The 23,777-nt window shown below is 38.2% G+C and overlaps 1 protein-coding gene across 1 annotated transcript; it reads right to left on the reverse strand.

Annotated features, from left to right (window-relative positions):
- Positions 1–282: 282 nt before the first annotated feature.
- On the reverse strand, positions 283–22,985 carry LOC137171065 (uncharacterized). Its single transcript, XM_067574799.1, has 11 exons — positions 22,535–22,985; positions 20,913–20,990; positions 20,715–20,799; positions 20,219–20,254; positions 19,574–19,713; positions 19,147–19,270; positions 18,536–18,680; positions 17,990–18,100; positions 14,382–14,509; positions 5,484–5,571; positions 283–1,103 (listed from the first exon to the last, which is right to left on the reverse strand). Exons 1-11 carry the CDS (start codon positions 22,722–22,724, stop codon positions 942–944), a joined length of 1,287 nt encoding a protein of 428 aa, XP_067430900.1. The 5' UTR covers positions 22,725–22,985; the 3' UTR covers positions 283–941.
- Between the last annotated feature and the right edge of the window lie 792 nt (positions 22,986–23,777).

Consider the following 23,777-nt stretch of genomic DNA (forward strand, 5'->3'; position numbering starts at 1 on the left):
GGAATGCCTCACAGTTTACTGGCTTCCCTCTCCGTGTTTCAGATATTTTACAGCTTTTTCTGCACATTCTAGACATATAAACATACACACATATACATATGTAATCCACAGCTGGTGTTTCTAGTAGGGATGTGCATCTCCATCACTGAGGCCGATGCAATACGCATCTCAATGCACTGCCAACGATCTGATACATTAAAGATACATATGAAGACACTGACAATGAGATTCAACACGATACGATGCGATTCCATGCAAAGAATGATGCTATATGCAATTCAATATGGTACAGAGAGTTTATTTTATTTATTAAGCATATAGCAAATCATAAATTAACTAAAAAAAGTGCCATTTTTACTTCACATATTTGTTTCTCTAGTACTGCAACTCAGTACACGTCTCATTTCTGCTGTTTCTTTTTGACCTTTAAAAAAAACACTTGGACCTTTCACAAACAGGCCTTTTCACAAGTCCATCATAGTGTTGTGTTCTCTGTCTCCTGTTTACATGCATATGACCCAAACAATTACTGTCAAAATAGTGTAATGAGCCATTTACTCCATCGTGTGGAACATTAAATCCAGAGCTGTGGCATGCCAGTCTGCTTGAGAAACAGTTTAGAGATGAAGAATCAATCTAAATGTTAAATTATTGGTCACATTTCTAAATAATAAAAGCATGAGGCCTCTACACTGTACTAGTGATTATATATATCTATATATATAAATCGGATTTTACTGATGCAAAGATATTAGAAACAATGCATCGTGAGTTAATTACCAAATTGTATCAGGTGCAAACTTTTTTAATCAGGGCAATTGCATCGTGAACATTTATGTTGGTGCACCGATGCGAGTCGGTGATTCTTCCCATCCTTAGTTTCTAGTGCTCGTATGGTTTTATAAGAAAATGTTGTACATCACTAAATGTACTGTGCTTTCCTATCTAGAGCTGCTACTGTCAGATCTGGTCGGATCCAGTTGGGTGAAGGAGATGGTGGGGGGGATGGCGGGGCGAGACACAGGCAGCCATTTGTACTCAAGGTCCTGCGATGGAGGCTCCAAACACCAGTCGTAGTGCTTTAACAGGTACACGCACGCCTCCTGGCAGCAAAACACAAGAAAAAAAAACTGTTTTCTGGATGTGTTGTAACTTCAGTATCAGACATAAACAGAACTTCATTTCTGCCTGACAGATGATATTTAGAGTTAAGAGCAGCGGGGGCTGAGGTGGCGATTTCCTAAGCAAAAATAAAATGTTACTTGGCAGAGCTACAGCCTCCACCGACGCTGAATAAGCCTCCGACTTGCAAAGATACAGCCTCCGTAACACTTTTTGTTTGTTTGCATGTTATTTTATAGGTTTGGAAATAGCAACGCAACTCCTTCTAGCAGCCAAGCTGAAAGGGAACATTAGGTTCTTCAGACTTGGTTGGCTGCGGTAATGACTCATCAAACACAACTCCTACTTTTAGACAAACACTCTAAAAGTTAATTAATTTTTAACTGAATCATCTGAAGCTTACCACTTTTTTTTTTAAACTTTCTTTATATCAGTGCTCATTTGACCATCTGGCAAAGACTAGACAAAGACTTCTCTCACCATATACAATTGTCATTTTTCACCAAAATGTCACAATTACACTCATTCCATCTTCAGTCTGCTTTGTGTAAAGGCTGAACTATGGCACCACAAGACAGGGAAAACCTTATTTTCTAATCTGTTCTACATACTTAGTGCACTAAGAGCTCCATGGCTGGTGATATCATAGCCAGCTCTCCCCATTGGCTGATACTCAGCCACGGAACCGACCTATCGCATCCTCCAGTAACACGCAGTTGCCCCGCCTCCTTCCACTTTATGAATGAAGATTATTCTGATGGAGGGGGAGGAGTGGGATGAATGAACGAAGAAGGAGGAAGGGAGGAAAGAAGTGAGGGAATGGGGTAAGGATGATGAGGGTGGGGGAGGGAGCGAGGGGTAGGGATGAAGCAAGGAGGCGATGAGTCACATCTCTGACCTAGATCCCTGCGGTCTACTTTTCACTCTGCTCACGCCCTCCTGGGTGTGTGCATGTGTGTGTGTGTGTGCGTGTGTGGTGGCATGTGCAAGTGGTCAGCCTGCTTAGAGCCAATCAGACATACTTTTAACAAGCAAATGGTCTTTTAGCCATAACAGAGCAGGTTACATTAAGAGATGAGGTTCAACGAGTGCATCATTGGTGCAAAACAAACCTGTTGGTATTTCTTGTGCATGATCACAAGCAGTGTTGGGTCAGTCATTGTATATGCTGCTCAATGCTGAAAAATAATAATGAACCCTCTATAAAGCACCTATCTAAAATACAGGATCAACTACTTAAAAAAATGGAAATTAGATAACAAGATATTATTTTAATACTGGAATAAAAACAAAATACAGTGAAAACATAGCAAAAAGGTGAAAAACCAAAGTCAACGGTAAAATTACAACCCAAACTGTCCACTGTAAACATCTATCGGCTTATGGACTTACTGGTTCAATACTGACTCAACATGCTTGCCGTAACTGTGCTATTGTGCAATGAGGGATTATTAGTGAAATTACGTGTGCGCTTTTGCCGTTTTGGACGTATTTTTACCGTTGGTGCTGCATTCCTACATCTAAGCAATTACTGTTGAGAGTGAAATGTTATAATAACCGATAAGGAGCAATAAAACGTACTGCTCCTTTAATTTTGACTTTCCAGACAGTTCCCTTTGAGATACAGTATTAATACTTTTGCTGTGTTTTTATGTGTTTATTAATGTATTAATATCAAAGGCACTTAATGTATGGGCACGGATTATTTGGTGCTCTGTTACTGTCTCATGCTACTTTGGAGGGCCATATATCATAGTGCTCACCAGCTGACAAGTATTGTTAAATTGTATTTATAGTGAGACAATGTAACTTTTGCTCAACAATGGCGTCTGTGGTTACAAGTGGAAATGAATGAATAATATGAAGCAATATTTATCAAATATTTGCCAACGTTAGTTACCATAATCTACTGGTCATAACAGACCACGTAAGGCTAGGTCAGCAAAATGTAGGATATTGAATTGAGTAAGGGTGTGATGCATTTCTTACGAATTTCAGTTTTCGTTTTGTAACAGGAAGAAGAGGAACAATATGTAATTCCTTCTTTCAAAAGTTAGATATTCTCATTTTAACCTAAATAGCACAAACCCTTGTCGCTTTGATTTTGTGATAAATTTACATGACAGTTTCCCTGAGATGTTTACATTACTTTTCTTCCTCATCTCTGGTTGTTATTAGTTATGAGGCAGTATTAATACATATTTAAATGAATATGGTAGTGGTGTGGTGGATGCTGCTGGCCTGAGAATCAAATCCACCACATTCTTCTCTCATTTCTACAGTGTAATCCGCAAGAAGATGACTATTCATTATCCATTCAGAGAGTATAGAGCAATGCCCTGCCCACATTATCCCATTCATGCGACTTTCTTAAGCAATAAAAAACAAGCAGCCTCTGGTTATCTAGAATACGTAATCCAATAATTTTAAAAGAGATATGATTGTCCTGCTGAACAATGAGGAGAGCTGAATGAGAAGAGAGCAGATCATTAAGCTGCTGCGAACATTTCACCTGGGCTCCATTTAATCAGGCCCAACATTTACAATGACTCATGGGTGTATGTGTGCGTCTGTGTGTGTATGTGTGTGTACGTGTGTGTATGTGCGTCTGTGTGCGTGTGTAGGACTGAGTCATCCCTAGCTGTTGCATTTTGGATAACTTGCAGTAACACCCCAATCCATATTATGTCTGTACGCATGTGTTGCTGTTTTTGCACAAGGAAGAACGTAGATGATGTCTTAATGACTATTATCTACCAGCGTAGGTTAAATAACATACTCTACGTGTGTTAGTTAACAGTCTGGCTCAACTGATGTGGACTGCTGAGATAAGCCTCTCATTGGCTGACTAGTGCAATCTGCTTCCTTCCTTCTGCTCTCTCGTCTGGCCGTTGTTGCCATATTCATTGAGAAGTGAAAAGCAGTTGATCTGGCGATGAATGAAGTCATGAATACAAGACTGTGGTTCAAAATACAACATAGATATATCTTCTTTTGTACATTTCATGTGTTTGGCTGCTGAAAAGGCATCATGGTTGAATCAGTTAGGTGAATATTATGACATCCAACACATATGTTCTTAAAAATGTCTTAAAATATAGAGTTTTAATGGTAAAAATCTGAAATCTGAGGGCTGTTATCATTGTAAACTGCATCTGTGCCTTACGAGAACAGAACAGCTTGACAGATAAGCGTAGCAACAGTAGCTAAGGGTGGCGGGGCTTAGCAAACAATAAACTAAGTTAAAAGATGTCACTTTATTGGTTGTAACATGATAAAGTTGTTGTTTTGAAGTTGGTGTCACCCTCTCACTCCCCAGAGTCAAGACACACATATACACACACACACACACGCACACACACACACAAACACACACCTGTTTCCAGAGGAAACACCCCCACATGGGAAGCAAATCTCTCTCCTTGCTGTTGTCACACCTGTAACACACCTGTCTTGTTCTGGAGCTCTCCATGGGCTATCTATGTGCGTGTGTGTGTGTGTGTGTGTGTGTGTGTGGGTGTCTATGTGTCTCATGAGCATATACAGTATGTCCTGGTGGCTATGGTGAGTGCTGCCCTTGGGACTGGCAGGTGGTTTAAACAGGACAGTCTGTACCTGGGATCTCAGGCTCTCCGTCTGATATCACTGATGAACACACACACACACACACACACACACACACACACACACACACACACACACACACACACACACACACACACACACACACACAGCCAAGCATTTCATCATTCCCATGAGCAGTGCTCTATTTACTGAATGGTTGGGGGATGGTTCACCTCCCTCTCTGTCACTGTTGGTTCCTCTCTTGTTCCATTAAGTGGGTGTTAAGCTTCAAAACTTTGAATTAATTACACTAACTTTGTTCTTTGTTTATATGTCAAATTATGTCAGTTCTTGACAGTACAGTATTGTTGTTCCTTTGTCATGTTGTAGGTCCCAATTTTCACTTCTCTACCAGTGTCCTCTCAGGTTGTAGGTTCCTCTCCCATTAGTAAACACATTCACTCAGACATAATCCAAAACGCACACCAGTGCAATTGTTATCTTTTAGGTCCTCTAAGTGAACCCAGAAGTTGAGGCTGGTCAACACAAATGTGTCAACATTTCAGCATTTTAACTTCTCCTTTGTGTCTGTCTCTCTGCCTAAAAGAACACTGAAATACAACACAAAGTCAAAAAGGAGGTTAAAGTCAAAGAGGACTTCCTTCAGTCATCCTTTCACCTCCTTTACTCATACAGTAAAGAAAATGTTATGGACAGCCTAAGAAATGGAAATAATGAAAGAGCTTGTTTGTGTGAACTTATGTGTTTCATTGATGTGAGTGAATAAAAGCAGTCACCTTGACGAAGACGTCTGTAAGTTTAAGTCCGATGCAGCTCCTGGGCCCACTGCCTAAGGAACAAAGGAAGTGCTCCTGGCCTGCATTCCTGCACATGCAAAAACATAATTGCATGGTTACACAATAATACTAAATGTGTGTTAAGAGAGATGCAAATGCTCAGAGTTACAGAAATCAATATACTGAAAAAGCTTTGAAAGTTAAAAAAACACAAAACTTTGGTGAAAAAAAACCCCCCAAAACCTCAAACTTTACTAGATATCTATTTGCCGCTTGCCATTTTTAAATGATTTTCTACAAACAACAGCACTCAAGTCAAATTTGAATTCCATTCATAGTTGGTCACTCAGCAGAATAATGACCACTTCATACTTCATACTACTGTTTTGTGCGTCTAACAAAACCGTCAAAGAAGACGTTGTTATCCACAGGATGATTATCAGATGTGAGGTCATGTGACAGTCAGATGATGAACAGACATCATGTCTCTCAACCAATGATAAGACCCGTAGTCACTGATCATACAAGTAAACCTTGTTCATACAATACATACATTCTTTAGACATTAATGCAGATCAGATCAGCTTAGCTTTGTTTAAATATGTTAATAATCTAACTATAATTTAATATTATCTAGGTCTATTGTATGTCTCTTCATTTCTTGCATGATTTACACTAGTCCTATTATCAGTTTCGACATGTTCATATTCAGTCTGTATTGTTATAAGTTCATCATACCATTTAGTAATAGTCTACCTATAATGAGAACAGTTGTATTAACCAGCTCTAAAAAATTTATTTCACCATAGCCACAAAATAGTCTGTTTAGGTTGGTTGGGGTTTTACAGCTACATTGTCATTTTTTCAAATTAGCTGAATATATCAAAAAAATAAATCAAATTGGCTAAAAGTTTGATAGTTGTGGAGGCGGAAACAATAGAAACTATATAAATGCAGCAGTAGTGGTAGGTTAGTGTGTAGCCTAAGTGAAATTGTGTTCCTTGGTAAGCTATGTTTAGGCAGGTGAAAGACAAATGGACAAACATAGGCATAAATGATTAACTAACAGTGTTGGCATCTACAGATATTTTTGTAAACAATTTGTTATTGGTATCAAGAATTTTCATATCAGTGCATCCCTCACATTTTTGTCTGTTTGACTGCTGCATGTATGCAAATGATGTACAGTAATTCATTGTGCCAACAGCAGTGATATGCAGCTGACGCATCTAGGTCGCCGAAGCCGTACTCAAAAAATTCATCCAGGGTTGGCGGGTCTGCAACTGACATGACTGACTGACTAGAACCACACCGCTAGTATGGCTAAAAAAGACCTATACCCTAAATTTATTCTTTGAAAGGTTTTATAAGCAACATGTCTACAGTTTCACAAAATAATCTTGACTTGATGTCTACTCACTGGCTTTTCTTAAAATAATTTTGTGTTTTATCCTGAACTTCAGTGACAACTCACTGAACTATAGATACATGTGAACATACTTGTTTAATACAACTATATCTTATTATGATCTAGCCAAAGAGTTCAAACTACTTATAAGGCATTTTTGAGGAACAACCAGGTTCCTTGCTGGTTCCATCTCACCCTGACCTCAGAGGTCAAGGTGAGCTCTTTTGGGAATCAAGAGAAAATCACCAGGATTCTGGAAAGGAGTGCACAAGTCTGAAGTTGCATGACAACAGAACATGGGCATGTATTAATCTATGTCACAATTTGACTCATGTTGACGGTCTGACTCTCTCTACCATAACTGCAATAACTTTTCAATGGAACTTCTCTAAAAATATACTTTTAAATAAACAGATGATGGTTGCTTCCAGCCGGCAGGTTTGTCAACAACCTGCTGATGCAGACCATCTCCCCCCTCTCACCACTAATGCATCCTGTCTTCCTGAAACCTGAGCTCTGATTAAAGGGAAACAGGAAGCATTAGTGGTGTGTGTAGTCTGAGTCTAGTGTGTGTGTGAGTAGATTTGTGTGTGTGACAGTTAGAGACAGAGTGAGAATATTAGTGTTCTCTGCTGCATCTGTCTAATGGTTTAATGTAATGTACTATTAGACCCATCTTGAAACAGTAAGACGTGTAGCGTACAATGCAGTCCTGTAATACTGAGACACAGAGCAGTCCAGCATAAGGCTTTAACAAGTATGTTGAGTGGATGAGAAGTGAATCAGAGACAGGCTGAGCTTATATGAGTAACTTGCTGAATGTGGATGCTCTTACATCACCCCGATTTTTTTTTTTTTCCAGTGGAGAAACATTTGACCAATGAGAGTGTAGACGGGATTAGGAACAGGGATATCTAAACTAAGAACTCAAATTGATGTCTTTGATGAAAACTGGTCAAAATGGTTTACCTATGTATCAACTATAAGGCCGAATTTTATATAACAGTAGGCCTAATATACAAATATACTTACTTTGAGGGCATATCTTCTCATTTAAAACAATCTTCTTTTTCTGTATTTTTTTCCCCTCCAAGTGCAGAATTGATACACACATGTGTGGGTGTGAATGTATGTATGTGTGAGTGTGTATACATATATATGTATATATGTATATATATATAGTTGTTTATGGAGCCTCCCCTTGTGTTTATTTTACTTTTTTGTGTTTTATGTCTGGTTATCACATATGTACCACTTTTGTTTATATGTGTTCTTTAAAAGAAAAGCTTATAAAAATAAATTTAAAAAAAAAAGAATGGAGATGTCATCTTTCTACATTAATGAAATGCATTAATACATGCGGACAATCGGATGAAATTAACGCAGCTGTTCAAGTTGTTGTAAGTTGACTTGACATAAATAATAAATCTTAAATCAACATATTTCCATATTTCCTCTGAATAATGTGAAAAACAATTCAATTTAACTGCTTCTCGTAAATGCAGCTTCCGTATCAACTGAAAATGACGTCACTCTCTACTGACTGGTTAGAGCAAAACAAAACAAAATAACCCCAACACCACTGCTAAGAAATAGACTAACATAAACACTATGCCAGGCTGAATGAATGAAGTGAAATGAAATGGGAATTCAATCTGAGACCACAGAGAATCTGAAGTGAAATTCTTCATGAACAGCTGGTTAGTCAGTGTCAGTTGAAAAAAAAAACTACAGCCAAACATACAATTCAGCATATATGAAGAATAAAGTTGTCATTAATATATTAATTATGAATAAATATTTACAAGGGTTTAAATGGAGCCGTTCTTTCAACAAAATTCAATTGGGAATCAATTATAAACTCAACAAAACTGATTAAACTAAGTAAAATAACTCTATGTTCTCTGGAATTGGTACTTAATTACATATTTATTTTCTGGAAGCTTCAAGTGAATTATTAGGAAATAAAAGACCTGTAATATATAAGTAATAAATAAGTATTACAAACCTATTATCAACACTGAATTTATGTTTAAGTTATCTTTAGGGAGTTGTTGACTTGTGTGATTTCTGAGAAAACATACAGTGGTGATTTCTTGAAACAGAGAGCAGACTGAGCCAATTTAAAATACACATGCTTAAGACTGGCTAATAATTTCCACTTCAAATGAAAACAGATGTATGTCATTTTTTTTTTCTGTAGAACAGGGGGAAAATCCCTGCTCTCAGATTTATCTAAGACTAGCGACACAACCCGCCACAGTAGCTTGGATTTTTATCTGTGTTTGGTAGCGTTTCCGTTTCCGATTCATTTATCTACAGCCAGCAGAGTCTGTGTGGGCGTACGGCTGATAGGATGTTAACTTGCCAGCTCTACTATTTGCTTCCAACTGGAAAAGCACACACACACACACACACACACACACACAAACAAGCTGATGATATATACCGGGACACACACAGCGGACGATATAGGCAACCATCGCACAGAAACGCACACAAACGATGATGTGGTTGTGCTGTAGTTATTGTAGGTGGGCTTGTTATGTAACAGGACTGCAGTCATTAAATTAAACAGGCAGGTGGCAAGAGAAGGAGCAGCGAAACTATCAAGGCAGACAGGAAAATAGTCCCCCAGGACGGCTGACAGATGGACAAGTGGAGACAGAAGCAGGTAGGAGGAGAGAGAAATAGACCGGAAGATAAATGGAAGATTGGAAGAATACGTAGACAGATAGACAGATGGCTAACTTTTCAATCATGAGGAAAATTCACTAGTTTGAGTGAGACTTGAAACACATTACTAGTGTGGACATATAACACTGTCAGAATATAAAAACATGAACTTTTGTCACCTAATTATTAACTGGTTAATACACGATAAACCAAATACATGTATGACCCATTAGCAACTTAAAACAACTAAAATCAACATCTCTCAATACCCTCCGACATCCTCAGCCTGTCTGTAACATTCTGTTAGTTCCTACTAAACAAATAAATCTTTAAAGCAAGAATAATACGTGTTCATTTTTTAAAAGGCTAAATAACTTCCTAAAACAGCTGGAGACTGTGGGTTTAAGCAAATGTTACTCAAATAGAAGTGAATTGTGTTTTTGTTGGGTACTACTTTCATCTGGCGTGGTTGTGAGTATTTATGGCAGCAGAACAGTTTATGTGGGATCGACTGTGTTCACTGGAACAAAGGAGCATGCCAGAACTGTTGATGTGTTTTTTAATAGCTTTTGAAAAACAATGGAGGTCTATGGCACAGAAGGATAAGCTATTTCCAGGTTTGGTTGCGATGACAACACTTGTTAGTAACATCATTTTGGTTTTAGCCTTTGATGGGATTGATGGACAATAAGAAAAAAAAAGGAATATCATCAGACTTTAAGAATCGTCATATGCTTTAAGTCTAGATGTCTTAGCTGAGTTATGGCCTGAATATAAAGTATGTACGTCTATGCGTTCAACATTTTCTATGATGTTTTTTGTATATTTTTATGACACGTTTGCTAGATTTTACATCATAGTGTCTAAAATAAAATCTCCTCTGACTCATTCCTTAACCCCATCCCGTACCGCAGAGCAGGGTGTACACACAACCCGCCCCCCCCATACACACACACACACACACACACACACACACACAAACCGCACAGGGAATCCCCATTGGTAAAAACGGGTGTGAGGTGGCCAGTTACCATGGCAGCAGCTACCTATCTATTCATTCATAGATTTTTTTTTTTTTCTTCAGCTGAGGGCTCTGTTGCCTTTACGCACACTTCAGTAAATTCTAAATGTCATCCATTACCAAGTAAAGATTGTTTTCGGCATGAAAAGATCATCAAAAATATATTTGTGAACTGCTATTTTTTAAGTGTAATTTATTTGTTTGAACTCTAAATCACCTGGTGAACACCTATGCTGCAGCAAAAAAAGGAAATTACAACAAAATAGAAAACTAAAATAATAAATTCTCACACCCAGACAAAATATACTTAAGGCACTGAGTGTCTGTGAGTAAAAATTAAGTACGTCTTAACCTTGAAAAACTGCTTTTCCTGTTAAATTGCTTAAACTGATACTGTCACAGTTCTACTGAAAATGGTTTGATAATGGCGGTTATATTTAACTGATAAAGGGAAACCCTAAACTAAAAGACGACATTTCTTTTCAGAGGAATCACCCTCTTTTGTTCTGAGCCACGCGCACACACAAAAGAAAAAAAATCAGGATAGGATCTTCTCTGACTCATTTTTCTGTATCCCATCCCATTCCACAGGGCATCATGGGAGAGAAAACAGCTTCTCCCCCACCCCGTGCACACACACACACACACACAAAATAGGGGAATCCCTATTGGTAAAGACAGTGTCAGGTGACCAGTTTCCATGGCAGCAGCTACCTACATATATACATTCATAGATTTTTTCCCCCCTCTGCTCTGCTCCCTGAATGAACGAGTATGAATGAGAATAAATAGGTGAATGGAGGAAATGAATGAATAGAATAACGGTTGACTGAGAGGGTGAATTAGTGAAGGAATCAGATCAGGTTTCATTTTGTCGACAGCAGGTAGCAGACAGAGAGCGAGGGAGGGATGCAAGTGGGGGATTTCTTTGTGTATCTCTAGTTGTGTTCAGGAGGGAGGAAAATCCCATTTGTTTTCCTCACATCTGATATTTATAGCAGTCTGTCTGCACTGAAAGTGATTGGGTCAAATTTGGGTGCTCAGGCGTTGTTAATCTATCTGCATTGGTTCCTATGGTAACGATGTAGGCGTATGTATGCTCGGTGCTTACCAGCATTTTCCAATACAGAATCATAAAGCAAGCTGCAGTCTAGACCCCAGACATACTGGATTATTATGCTGTGTACAGAAGCATTAATATGACAAAATGAATGAATGAATAAATGATGATATGTGATGATAATCTATCTACTACTATATAATATATATATTCTGATTGGCAAAAGAGTGTCTTTGCTTAGTCTGTTATTTTTGTATCAGAATCATATATCAGAACATTTCAGCATGCACAGTCACCAAAGAGGGAAACAAAGTTGTTTTTAAATCATCATTCATTTTTATAGGTTTGTTTGAGGTCAGTTTTATCCATCACAACAGGAGAAATGGATTGGATTGCACCAGTCATTTGTAGCTACATCCATCCATAGATTTGTTAGTAAGTTCATCGTTCCTAAGTTCATAGTAACTAGCTACTGTGCTGACTAGCTTTCAAATTACTGACTTACTAAATCACGTGGTGCCTTTAAAAGACTTAAATGTGGTGTAAATTGGTGGGAAACATCTGTAGCGCTATCCAATGAAAAATGTAAACAGGAAGCCACTGTTTTATGGGGCCAAACTGCATACTAAACCAACTTACAAATGTACATATGACTTTGTTTTATTCATAAGTGCATACATGGATAAATGTGTGTTTCAGAGTCAGTAGTATTCATGCAGCTGAGAATGGTTGGTAATTATCTGAATTCGCTAACATGACCAATGTTGTTCAGTCGTTAGCATATTAGCGTATTGTTTTGTGATTTGAGACTGTGCTTTTTTTCTTGAAGTCTATTTACATCATTATTAATCAGCTTTTTGATCAAACATCTGGTCAGAATTGTCAACCCTATTCCATTACACTCATTCCATATTAGCATACTAATGCTAGCTTGGCCACTTGGTCCAGTTAGCTAGGTAACTGTTAGACCTGGCAGTTAGAGTGTGAAAATATTTAGCAACAACTAATCTCTATGTAGGAACTAGTTTATGTGGTGAGTTAGTGATGTGCAAATCTTGATAAACACTTCCGTTTTAAGTGAGCTAAATTTAAACATCAGGACAGCTGAACACTTGCTGAATTATTAAATACAATGCTACGGAGAAAAAACTTATTCTTATGCTTGTAATAAGAAATGAAGAAACAGCACAGTGGCTATTAGGAAAGGCTTTTAGAGGAAACTGTTATAACCAAAACTATTTGGCAAGGTCTAGTAATTTCCTTTCTTCCTCATTTCCTCACCAACTCCTACAGAAATGATCCATCTTACAGAAATCTGTCCATTACCTGGCTTGCCATCCGTCCATAAGCATCAGTATGAATTAATATTATATATCCATCATCCATTTGTTTATGCTTTTTCTCTGTTCTCTCCTCTCAGGCTTAATTCCACTTCTTTTTAAACATTATGTAGTGCTTTTAAACTAACCCTTCGCCCTGTAATAGATGCTAGATAGAAATGCTGGATTTTTCTTTGTTTTTTATGAAAATGGCTTTCTGTGACACATTTCCTCAATCCTATATGTGTCACAGCACTGAGAACTTCCTTCCTCTTACTCCTAATGGCCCTTGTGTTTGTGTGCATGTGTGTGTGTCAGTGTGTGATGCCAGTGGCAGGTACGGTGTGTGAACAGATACTGCAGATGTTTCTCTGTCAACTTTAAAGGACAAGCTACTCATAAAAAATGTCACAGGTTCAATTTCCAGAGACAGTAAATGAGAAAAAAAAACACAATTAGATACTCAATCTAATGTCACAGCAATTTTTTCTATTCATTTTAAGCTATGTTGTGATTTTCCTTCTTCTTTAGTTCATGATTCCCTATTTTATGAATGTCCTCCATTCAGCTGTGGGTTTGATGTGTGGGTGAAGACAGCAAAGTCGAGAGTAAGAAAGCAAAAGTTTTTTCCAAGTTTTAAGAAGTGAGAGTTTAATCACTTGCTCAGAAATCATCATTTCTTGAAATGCATTCTAGTCCATTTTCTGCTCCTTTGGGTGCAAAAATGTATCTGTCTGCCTCTTTGTCTGATGAATTTCCCTCTGTGTGAGTGTTGATTATCTATGCAAAATGGCGGCTTTAGAAAGAAGCCATTGCTTGTTTATTTTGAAGGACTGATACAAAAACTTGATTGTTTTGCTGCAAAGTTTTTGAAAAGTTGTGTCTCCACTGAATGACCAGACAAATAAAAACCCCTGTACATAGTGACTGAGTCCAATACAGTCCTTTATTGTGAAACCCCCCATTTCCCCATTTAAGACATACTGACCACAGGTTGAAAAAATGTTAACCCACACACAGAGCCTGGATTCATGTTTTTTTCTGTCTGGGTCAGAGGGTTTATTCACTGTTAGAAATGGTGTTTATATGCAAAAGCCTTCCTCAAAGCCTTTGCATGAGTACATGAACACAGAGATAAAGAACATGCATATACTGTACATATATATGTAAGTACACCTTCACTATTTTTCTAAGTCGTTTGCTAAACTGAGCTTTTTTGCATTTTATTCTATACTTTGCTCAGTGCTTTAGAATGACTCCCATTTTTATGTGTTTTGTTCCAGTAGTCTTAAACCTCACCTTTTGTTGACAACTTGTGCATTTCCTGCTTTATGTTCATTTTATTTTATATAATATAACCCTAAATCCAAAACCTCTACACAGAACGTTTTTAAAACAAATATAAGAACCTCACCTTCCACTCCATCTCTCCGGCAGGAAGCTGTCCGGTTGCTGGAACACGTCCGGGTCACGGTGGACGGAGTGGCTGATATACATCGCACCATGACCCTTTGGGACATGAAACCCTGCGAGGGTGGAGTCCTACACACACACACACACGCAGAACGGGAACATCACATTATAATATTTATTTAAATTCACTGACATTAAGTTATCTTTATCTGTATTTCCTCTCAATAGTTCAGAACTGTACATGACAAGAAAGTAACAGCCATTAGCCCTGATGGTCAATATCATTTTTGTAATGATCTCTATTAATTCTTCTGTTGTCAACTCTCTGTTTTTCATGCAGTTACGGGTGTCCTTAATATTATTTTTGGGGCTTTGAGGTATTCATTTGACTGAATCTAAAAGGCTTGCAAAACACAGTATACAGTAAAATTCAGTTACTGCAGATGTTAAAATTGAAAATCTATAACTTTTCACACATTAAAATATCACTAAAGTTACATAAAAACCTAAATGTTAGAAATTAGGTTGTATCTTTCTCAGAAACATCAATTTAACTATGCAAACATCTCCTGCACCTGATTGGATGAACATACTGCTCATTGGGCTGAACTTGCCAATAACACATTTGTATCAAGAATAAAAAAAACTGTTGATCTGGAGGTTCAGGATTTTAAAGCAGATTTTTAAGTAACACTACACAGCACCTACACAGAGAGTGAACCGGCAGTGAAAGAGCCTGCTATTAATACCCCATTAAACCAAAATGAATGGGAGACTTTTTAACACTGATGTTTGGCTCAGATGAAAATTGTATTTCCATTCTCAACAAAATTTCCTGAGCTGGTTTTTCACTCCGGTGAAAAGAGCCACCTTGGGGCAAAAAGACCACTTACCCAATTGTTGCCCTTTTAATTCACCTTTTCACTACATCCATTAGTAGCTGCACTAATGGACTGCCAGAGAACATAATCGCTGTTTCTTTTTCTTCTACCCTCTTTCTCATTTTTCTCTCTGCCTCTCTCTGCTGGAGTGGAAAATCTTTTACAAATCTCTTTCTTTCTCCTTGTTCCCGCTGAGAGATGTCTCTGCCCTTGCTGAGCTCACTCGCTCCCATGCTCTCAGACACACATACACACACACACACACACACCCTCAAACACATTCAAGTTGTAAAAACTACTGCATATCTTAGTTCCACCTGATGGAGCGTCTACTTTTTCCACCTCATAGTGAATACTAATAATCTCTCTCGCTCTTACACAACTACCTGCACACATAAACATCTCATCAACTCTTTTCACTTCAGACTCAGCCCTCCCCTGCTGCTTTTCTATTTATTGTTGGTGCGTTCAAGGTTATCCAAAGGTATTGGCAGGGGAAGGACTATCACTATTTCTGACTGTGTTGATTTCTTGTTAGATCACTCACTCACAAATCTAACTTTTTTTTCTTTTTTTTTGCATGAACTTTGAAGTGTTACGGAGGGGTTAATTATTAACTATGTATACCAGTATATACCCGCATTTGATTTAATATAACATCACTGTGGTGACATTTACAATGGCAATACAATATGTAATTAATCACCTGTAAGTAATCATTAACAGCTACTTTTTAAACTTTTGCTTGAGTACTTTTCAACACAAATAATCTCATGTCTACTTTAGTCACTGTAGATAATCTACTACTCTTTCCATCCCCAATAATAACACATACATCTTATATTTTTGTTTGTTATAAATCATGACCTTAATAAACTTTATGGCTTTAAAAAGACTTTTATTCTACGGGTTCCAATATCTTTCTTCTCTACAATTCTCTAAATCTCCACACGTCATGAACCTGTGTCCCACAGAGGCCGCCAGGAATCAAAGTGTACTGGTGCATTTCCTAGAAGTGACAAATGACTTTCCACTCGGCTTCACAGCGTCACCAGCACACATCACCCCTACCGCCCAAACACCGACCCCCCTCCCCCTCCCCCCTCCCCAGCTCCCTTCCTTCCGGGGGGAGCTGAGCCAATCAATCACAGAGACGGATCAATGCCTCTGATTGGGTTGTTGCGTAAGCCTGCTTGATGAGGTCACAAAGATCAGTGACAGCCGGTGCGGGTGGAGGAGGAGCCACCGTGGAAAAACCCGTCCGTAAAGTAAGCAGCTGACCAATAGACGAGACGGGACGTCATGTAAAGGTTGGATTCTAGTGGTGCTGATGTAAAATCCTCACATAGAAAAGTAATTATTTTAATGATAGAAATCCATGTTGTAAGGTATACAGGACTTAAAGTAAGATGCTTACTGTGTGTTTATGCACAGCGTAGAGATTAACGCAACAATATAGGTTACATGTGACAATCTATAATAAATAAGAGGTGTAGAAAATACCAAAAACACTTTCTAATAAAATAAAATAGCCCTGCAGTAAATACCAAAGAAGTGAGGCCTGGTACTGTCTGGCCTTTTGTGATGTGTCACGTCTCATGTTGAGTAGAATAACAAAACAAATACAAATGTTTATAGAGTTGACACACAATGATAATGATAAAAAAGTGTTCCTGTTATTTTGTCCAGCCCTTGCAACTCTTGATAATGTTGAGTACACACTAGAAAGAGCTCCTGACAGTGGAAGAGGCTTTCATCTATATATGTCGCCATCTAGAGGAAAGGAGTGCAACACACAACGCAAAGGCCTGTCTCACTTTATGAAGACCACAATAATTAAAAGTACGATATTAACCATCACAAGTCTTTCAAAAATATATCGCTCACAATATTTACAAATGAGAGGCGTTCCATACAACAGCAGTTGTCTGCAGGTCTGCACACTAATTATTGTATGTTGCCCTACAAACGTTAACACCTGGTTAAAATTCTTTGTAGTTACAGTTTATTAAGAGTGACCATATTTACAGTAAGTATTTACAGTAAGTAGTTCAAACATCCAAATAAAATAAACTAAATCCTCAGCTAAGTAACAGACAGGATGTTGTAATAGTTAACATATGGCAATATAAAATGGGTCATACTTACCTCAATTTGCTATTATCTTGCTCTTATGTTAATAATCCAGGGATTGGTATATAATAAATTCAACATTTGCACTGATTGTTAAGATGTTCTAGAGAACTGAATCTACTACGTGTCAAATATGTGAAGCATAAAATGTCAGTGTTTTTCATGTGCTAGAAACACTTAAATATTTAACACTTTTTTTCAAATCCTGCACTCAGCATCACACATTTAATGTCTTTTGCAGATCAGATTTGGCTAACCGTTCAAACTACAAGATAAGATTCATATTTGTCCAGATTCAAGTAGCAAAAATCACCATAAAAATCCAGAATCACTAAAGAGAGCAAAATCTGAATCCTTGACTCCCCCACACTTCATGGTAACATTTGCTGACAGTGGTCAGCAGACGAAAGTGTCTCTATTTTCTACAGACCAGTGGAGGCTTCAAATGATCTTCAAAATCAGTCATCATGACCAAATCTGTGTTGCTTTAGACTGGATCTCTCAAATTCAGAACCAAAGATGAAAAATAAATCTTAATTCTTGCAATAGTCAGTGCAGCAGGAAGATCAGCAGGATGCCACGTGAGCAGTCCTACCTGATCAGCTATTCTGCGTCCACCAATGAAAGGAGGCCAGAGTCTCTGAACTTCCAGCAGCACTCCGTGCAGGTAACCAGCGTCCGTCAAAGCTCGCCGACGGGTCTCCTCCTGAACACGGAGACAGAGAGAATTTTTGTTTGACCATTCTATTTGAGGCAGAAAGAGCTAGACATGTAAACAAGTTATCACATATGGTCATGGTTATCACATGGGCCTATTTCTTTTACTCAGTAAGAAAAGAAAACTTCATGTGGTACTGTATTTACACAGATTTTCATCTCTGTTTATCAGGACATTAAATGTAAGAGGAGAATGCAAAGAGTTGAGACATAATAATGGATATAGTATATTTTTATTGAAGGGCATGACTTGATTTTTCCTTTAGGTACTCTAGCTTCTCAACTTCTCACAACCCGAGAGGAACACTGAAACACCCAAAATTTGGCAACATTTTACCATTTACAGGATCTCTGTGTATTTTCAGCCCCCTCTTGTTGTCATTTTGTCTCGTTGACATGCACAGTTTTGTCTGCGTTCGTGTACCTGTTCGTTTCCACTGAGTGCCAGTGTGAACGAGGTGAGCAGAGATGCCAGAGCTTTGGGGATCAGGGCTGAGATGAACAGCAGGAGATGCTGAGAGGCAGCACTGGAGTCGGGCAGTGGCAAAGACCCGAGAGAGCCGACAAAACTAGTGAGACAGCAACAGTGAGATTAAGATGCTACGTTCAACAGATCGTTTGCTAATTAATAGTTTGGTTATTATAAACAAATCGGCATCACCAGAGATCAGCAGCCTTTACCAGCCTTCACTTTACGGCACAAAGGAAGAGAGCTACAATGGTACTTCAATAAGCAAGAGCAATTGAGCAATGTTGTGGTGTTTTTGTCATGCTTGAGAAAACCCTGATGTGTTCCTGCTGGCTACTTCTTCTAGGAAAGTCTTTGAAAATAATGGCAAAATGAAAACTGAATGTGTGTCTGCATACCAGAGAAAGACGTAACAATGAAGACTGAGAGGGGAAAAGGAGAAGCAATGGTGCAGTTACTTCTGTTTTTTTCCTATGTGTGTGTGTGTGTGTGTGTGTGTGTGGCACTGTGTGTATGAGACAGAGCAAGACAGATGCAGACAAACTGAGAGACACATCAAGCCTTACCCCTGTGTGTCATTTTTAAGTTTGTCTTTGATGATTTCCATCAGTTTGTCTCTGGCCTCCAGAGCGGTGGAGAAACCTGACGACCACAGTGGAACCTTCACATTCACCGGAGCAGAGATCAGACCTGCAGGAGGTGTTTAGGTGACACACATAAAGAAATATTTATTACACTGAAATGAAAGAGGAAGTGGAAGATTTCGTAACTCTGTATTGCCAAACAATGAAACTGACGAAACATGTAGGCAGAAAAAGGAAAGATTACAATACTACGGCTGCATAGGAAAGAAAGGCCCTGTACAAAGACACACACACACCCACACACATGCCCATACTTGCTTGTGTATTTGTAAAAAATAGGCACAAGTTGTTTGCATGTGTGTGTGTGTGTGTGTGTGTGTGTGTGTGCTAAAAATCCGTGTGTTCCTACCATGCCAGTGCTGGGTGCAAAGTTGTGTGATTTCCTGGAAAAGCTCAGGCTGCTCTTCCGCTCGTACATTCAGAAAAAGGCCCAACACCAACTCCGTCCCCAGCCGCTTAAACACAGTGTACACACACTCTGGCTGGCCACTATACACACACACACAAGCACATAGGTCACGCATTGATTAGTTGAGTCAGTCATGAAAATATGAAGTGACTTGAATTGAATATTGCTGAAATTAAAAAAAAATACATGAGTGCCTGTTTCTAAGGTCAACAACTATGAATGTTCACCTGCTGTGTAATAATTTATCATTTACTGATGCTAAATATTAGTCGTAAGCAGGGTAAACTAGCCAGCAAAGGTTATATGGAAGCCATATGTCATTGTTTCATCTCCCCATTTGCAAATATACAAAAACAAAAAAAATTGTGCACACACACACAAACAGTGAAACACACCCTCTCCATGTCTCCAACCTTGTTTTCATGTCAAGTTATATCACTACTTTTTCTGTTAATCCAAAAGTTTGAGTTTTACCTCCTGTGAAACAATTTGTAATTCTGATTTGTATATCGCTTTGAACAAAAGCATCTGTTGGATGAATAAATGTAAAATATAAATTAACTGGAGGTTTGTGTTGAATGTTACCTGAGAGAGAGGTCCTTCAGACATCGCTCACATACACTGTAGATAAAAAGAGGTAGAGAAACACACACACACACACACGTAAATCTCCAACAAGATGCTGCCCTACAAAAACTATTTATATTTGCATTTTCCAGGCAATTACTTATCAGCTTCTCATTTCACAGTAACTGCCAAAGAAGTATTGTTTAAAATTGTGTCCTGGCAGCACATTTTAATATATTTTGTACATAATATAATGACAATTACACTAGTAACAGTCACTTGTTATTACAGCACCCAAATGACCATATTACTGTCCAGATTCTTGCTTGAGAAACCTTTGACATGCATGGACACATTACAAACTGTTGCAGCAATAAAAGGCTTTGCAGTTGTGTCGTCAATGTTGTTGCAAGCATGTCTGGTCATCATGTCTGGTGCCACCCAGACATGATGACCAGACATGCTTGCAACGCTTGCCTTCAAAATATGATTGTAATAATTTTACTTTCCCTACCTGGTGATATATTCACTTGATGATTGTAAACAACTTCCTGTAAACAGGTTGGTGAGAGACAGACGGAGAAGACATGCCTCCTCACCTGAAACACACATATATTTATATTTGCAGAGCTGAATTAAACACATTTTAACAGTTACAATGTGTGTGTGTGTGTGTGTGTGTGTGTGTGTGTGTGCACTTGCATATGTTTACCATTAGTGGTTACAACAGTATCACCGTACATGTTGGTCATCAAATCAGTCGGATCTTTCAGAAACAAGTTGGACTTCTCTGAAAGACAACACATATTATTACATGCACACACAAATATATATATATACACATACTGTTCACACACTCATTATACAATCAAACAGACAATATCAAAATATGGGTTTGATTCTGCCTGCAGGTGTGTGTGTGTGTGTGTTTGTGCGTGTGTGCTTAAAAGAAAGGAGGCTAACAGAAAGTAGCTGGATATTGAGGATGCTTCCCCAGAAGTGTGACAGTTATCCAGTTCCAACGAAAAAAGACAAAAGCAGGATTCAATAACATCTCTTATCCTCTTATCAAATCCACAGAAGGGTTAAACTTTACTTCAAAGTGACACAGACAAAACAAATATTAACTCAGGTTGAAAATATTTGCAGTGTATGTAAGTGGACTGTAGACTGGTTTAGGAGCATATATTTCTCAATGTTTCATCATCTCCACTAGTTTATTATGTTTTGTGACAATATCTGGTGTATGTGTAATTATTTAATCTTAATATTTATTTGTTATATATGCAGATCTTAACCTTAAACATGACATTTTCCTGTTCACTAATATTATAATATAAAATGAATTAACCTGGAGATGTTTCTAAATAGGTTTTAGACTATATTGTATTTAGGAAAAGTTGACAACGCACTGAGGAGTTTATCCTTTTTTGTCAAGTGAAAAAAAGGATAGAACATGTTTATATGCCTCATATGTATTTTTGCAGTTTTGGTACCAGAAGTCAGATTCTGTATTAGCTTATAAGAACTTATCATAAGTTACATTGTACTCTAAGAGCACTTTATATCAAGTTTATAGCAACTTTTTAAAAATTTCCTCACATGCGTCACCTCATTGATCCCCTATTTTCCCTTTAAAACTCCTACATCCTCTTTTAAGTTTTGCCAGTTAACATATTTTTTTTCTATGGTTCTTCTGTAGCCTCTCTTAAAAACATTTATTACTTGTGTTGACATTATAATTAGGAAAAGATTTAATTTGGGTTATATTTATTACATTTCGTAGTTATTAGTTCTATGTTATGTTGTATTTGATAATAGTGCATTATTTTGAAGTATAATAAGATAAAACGATAAAAAATTTCAGTTAGGCTTCATCCCCTTCCCCCTCTCCTGCAGCATCACGAGTCTCTCTCATGACCGATCAGACTAATCTCGGGGTGAATTTCACTCCATATGGAGAGAAAAAAAACCCTTTGCTCTTTGGCCTTGAAACAAAATCTGATTCACTATGTTGACGAACGAGAAAGGTCACTATAACTCACTACAAACTACAGATACACTAATCTCCCAATAAATTAAAAAGGTGGCATAACATCCAATAAAGTAAAAAAAAAAAAACTACTAAATTTTCCCATATTTCTGAAAAATTGTACAATGCATTGAATGAAATATAATATGAATTTAAAACTGCTCTATGCCTGAAAGCAGACACGGTACCTGAAAACTTTAACCCCTGTTTTCATCTGAAATAATATGCAGGTGCTCACCTGTGGCGTTGCACGCGCACACGCACGCACCCACATACACACAGCTGCGCAAAAGACAACGTACCACACAGCAGCTCTCTCATGCCCTGCACGGAGCAGATGAATGCGGTCGGTCTGTTGAGCAGGCGGCTCTGAAACACTCTGCTCCGGTGTTTCTCGATCCTCTGCCGGCAGAAGCTCACCGGGTCCTGGTAGAATTCCAGCGATTTGTCCCCAAGCAGCGACACACCTGCATTTCCCGGTAGTTTAGACATTGAGGTCAGAGACTCAATTTTTCGCCCAAAATTAGCGTATGGTGACACGGCTCCTTGCTCAAACAGCGGCAACTAAACGCAATTAAGACTCGGTTCAGCTTCACAGTAAATCCAGCTGTCATCGCCTGTTAATCCCTTTTAACACGATTGGCTTTGCAGAGGCGACCTGTGTATCAAATTACTGCTATCTCATTGTTGTCACGGTTTTCTCTGAGGTAACCGAAAGTACCCAGCTGCACCGGAGACTGATGCGTTCAGGTGCTGTCAGTAATTCAGGATTACCTGTTACTTATGCGTTACTGCTCGTCTGCTCTTTGTAATTACCACTGCAGTATTACTACTGCTGCTACTTCTGATACTGCACTACAACAGCTATATGCTATCACTATCATGGCTTTATCGCCTACTTAATTGACCCTTAGATTTTTAGTTTGGCTTTTATTAGTTGGTTCGGGTTCATTGGTTCAGCCAATAATAGAAAACATTAGGAGGATTTAAAATGCCTATATTAAAAAAAATCGAACAAAAAAATACAAAACATATTGTGGTGTGTACAGAATTACTTTTATATATACCCATTTGCTGTGTCAGAATTAAATGTAAAACATGTTTAAAGAGAATTTTTAGCTTTTTGTCTTTAACATCTGAATGAATAGTTTTTCATTGTGACATGAATTTTCAATGCTGCATTAAAATCAAATCACAGCACAAAAACAGTGAAGAAGTGTATTGCATCTCAGTGTATTGACATAGACCTCCATGCCAAACTGAAAAGCAATCAACTGTCCAATCACAGCTTGGGGGTTGAACCAAGAGCCATGACAGACAGCTTTTAACATTAAAACAGTATCATGTGGGCCAGCCGGCTGCAGGGACACTACCACTGACTGCTGATTTAGTTACATTTGTGATTGACTGTATACAGTTTTAAAGGGTGGATTGTGCAGCAGGCTGTATAAAGAATAGGTACCTTGGAACGGCTTTGGTTTTCCAATTATGACACAGTAAATGCCTTCATAAAAAGTATAGGGGCATAGCAGCAGCAGGAACAGC

Source organism: Thunnus thynnus, chromosome 19 (genome assembly GCF_963924715.1).
Source record: "Thunnus thynnus chromosome 19, fThuThy2.1, whole genome shotgun sequence".
NCBI lineage: Eukaryota > Metazoa > Chordata > Actinopteri > Scombriformes > Scombridae > Thunnus > Thunnus thynnus.

Coding starts and splice junctions, on each gene's coding strand:
- LOC137171065 (XM_067574799.1), bottom strand. CDS start 22,724: ATGTCTAAACTACCGGGAAATGCAGGTGTGTCGCTGCTTGGGGACAAA. Junction 20,255..20,714: donor TCAAGTGAATATATCACCAG/GTAGGGAAAGTA, acceptor TTTTATCTACAG/TGTATGTGAGCGATGTCTGA. Junction 18,681..19,146: donor CTTAAAAATGACACACAGGG/GTAAGGCTTGAT, acceptor CTGTCTCACTAG/TTTTGTCGGCTCTCTCGGGT.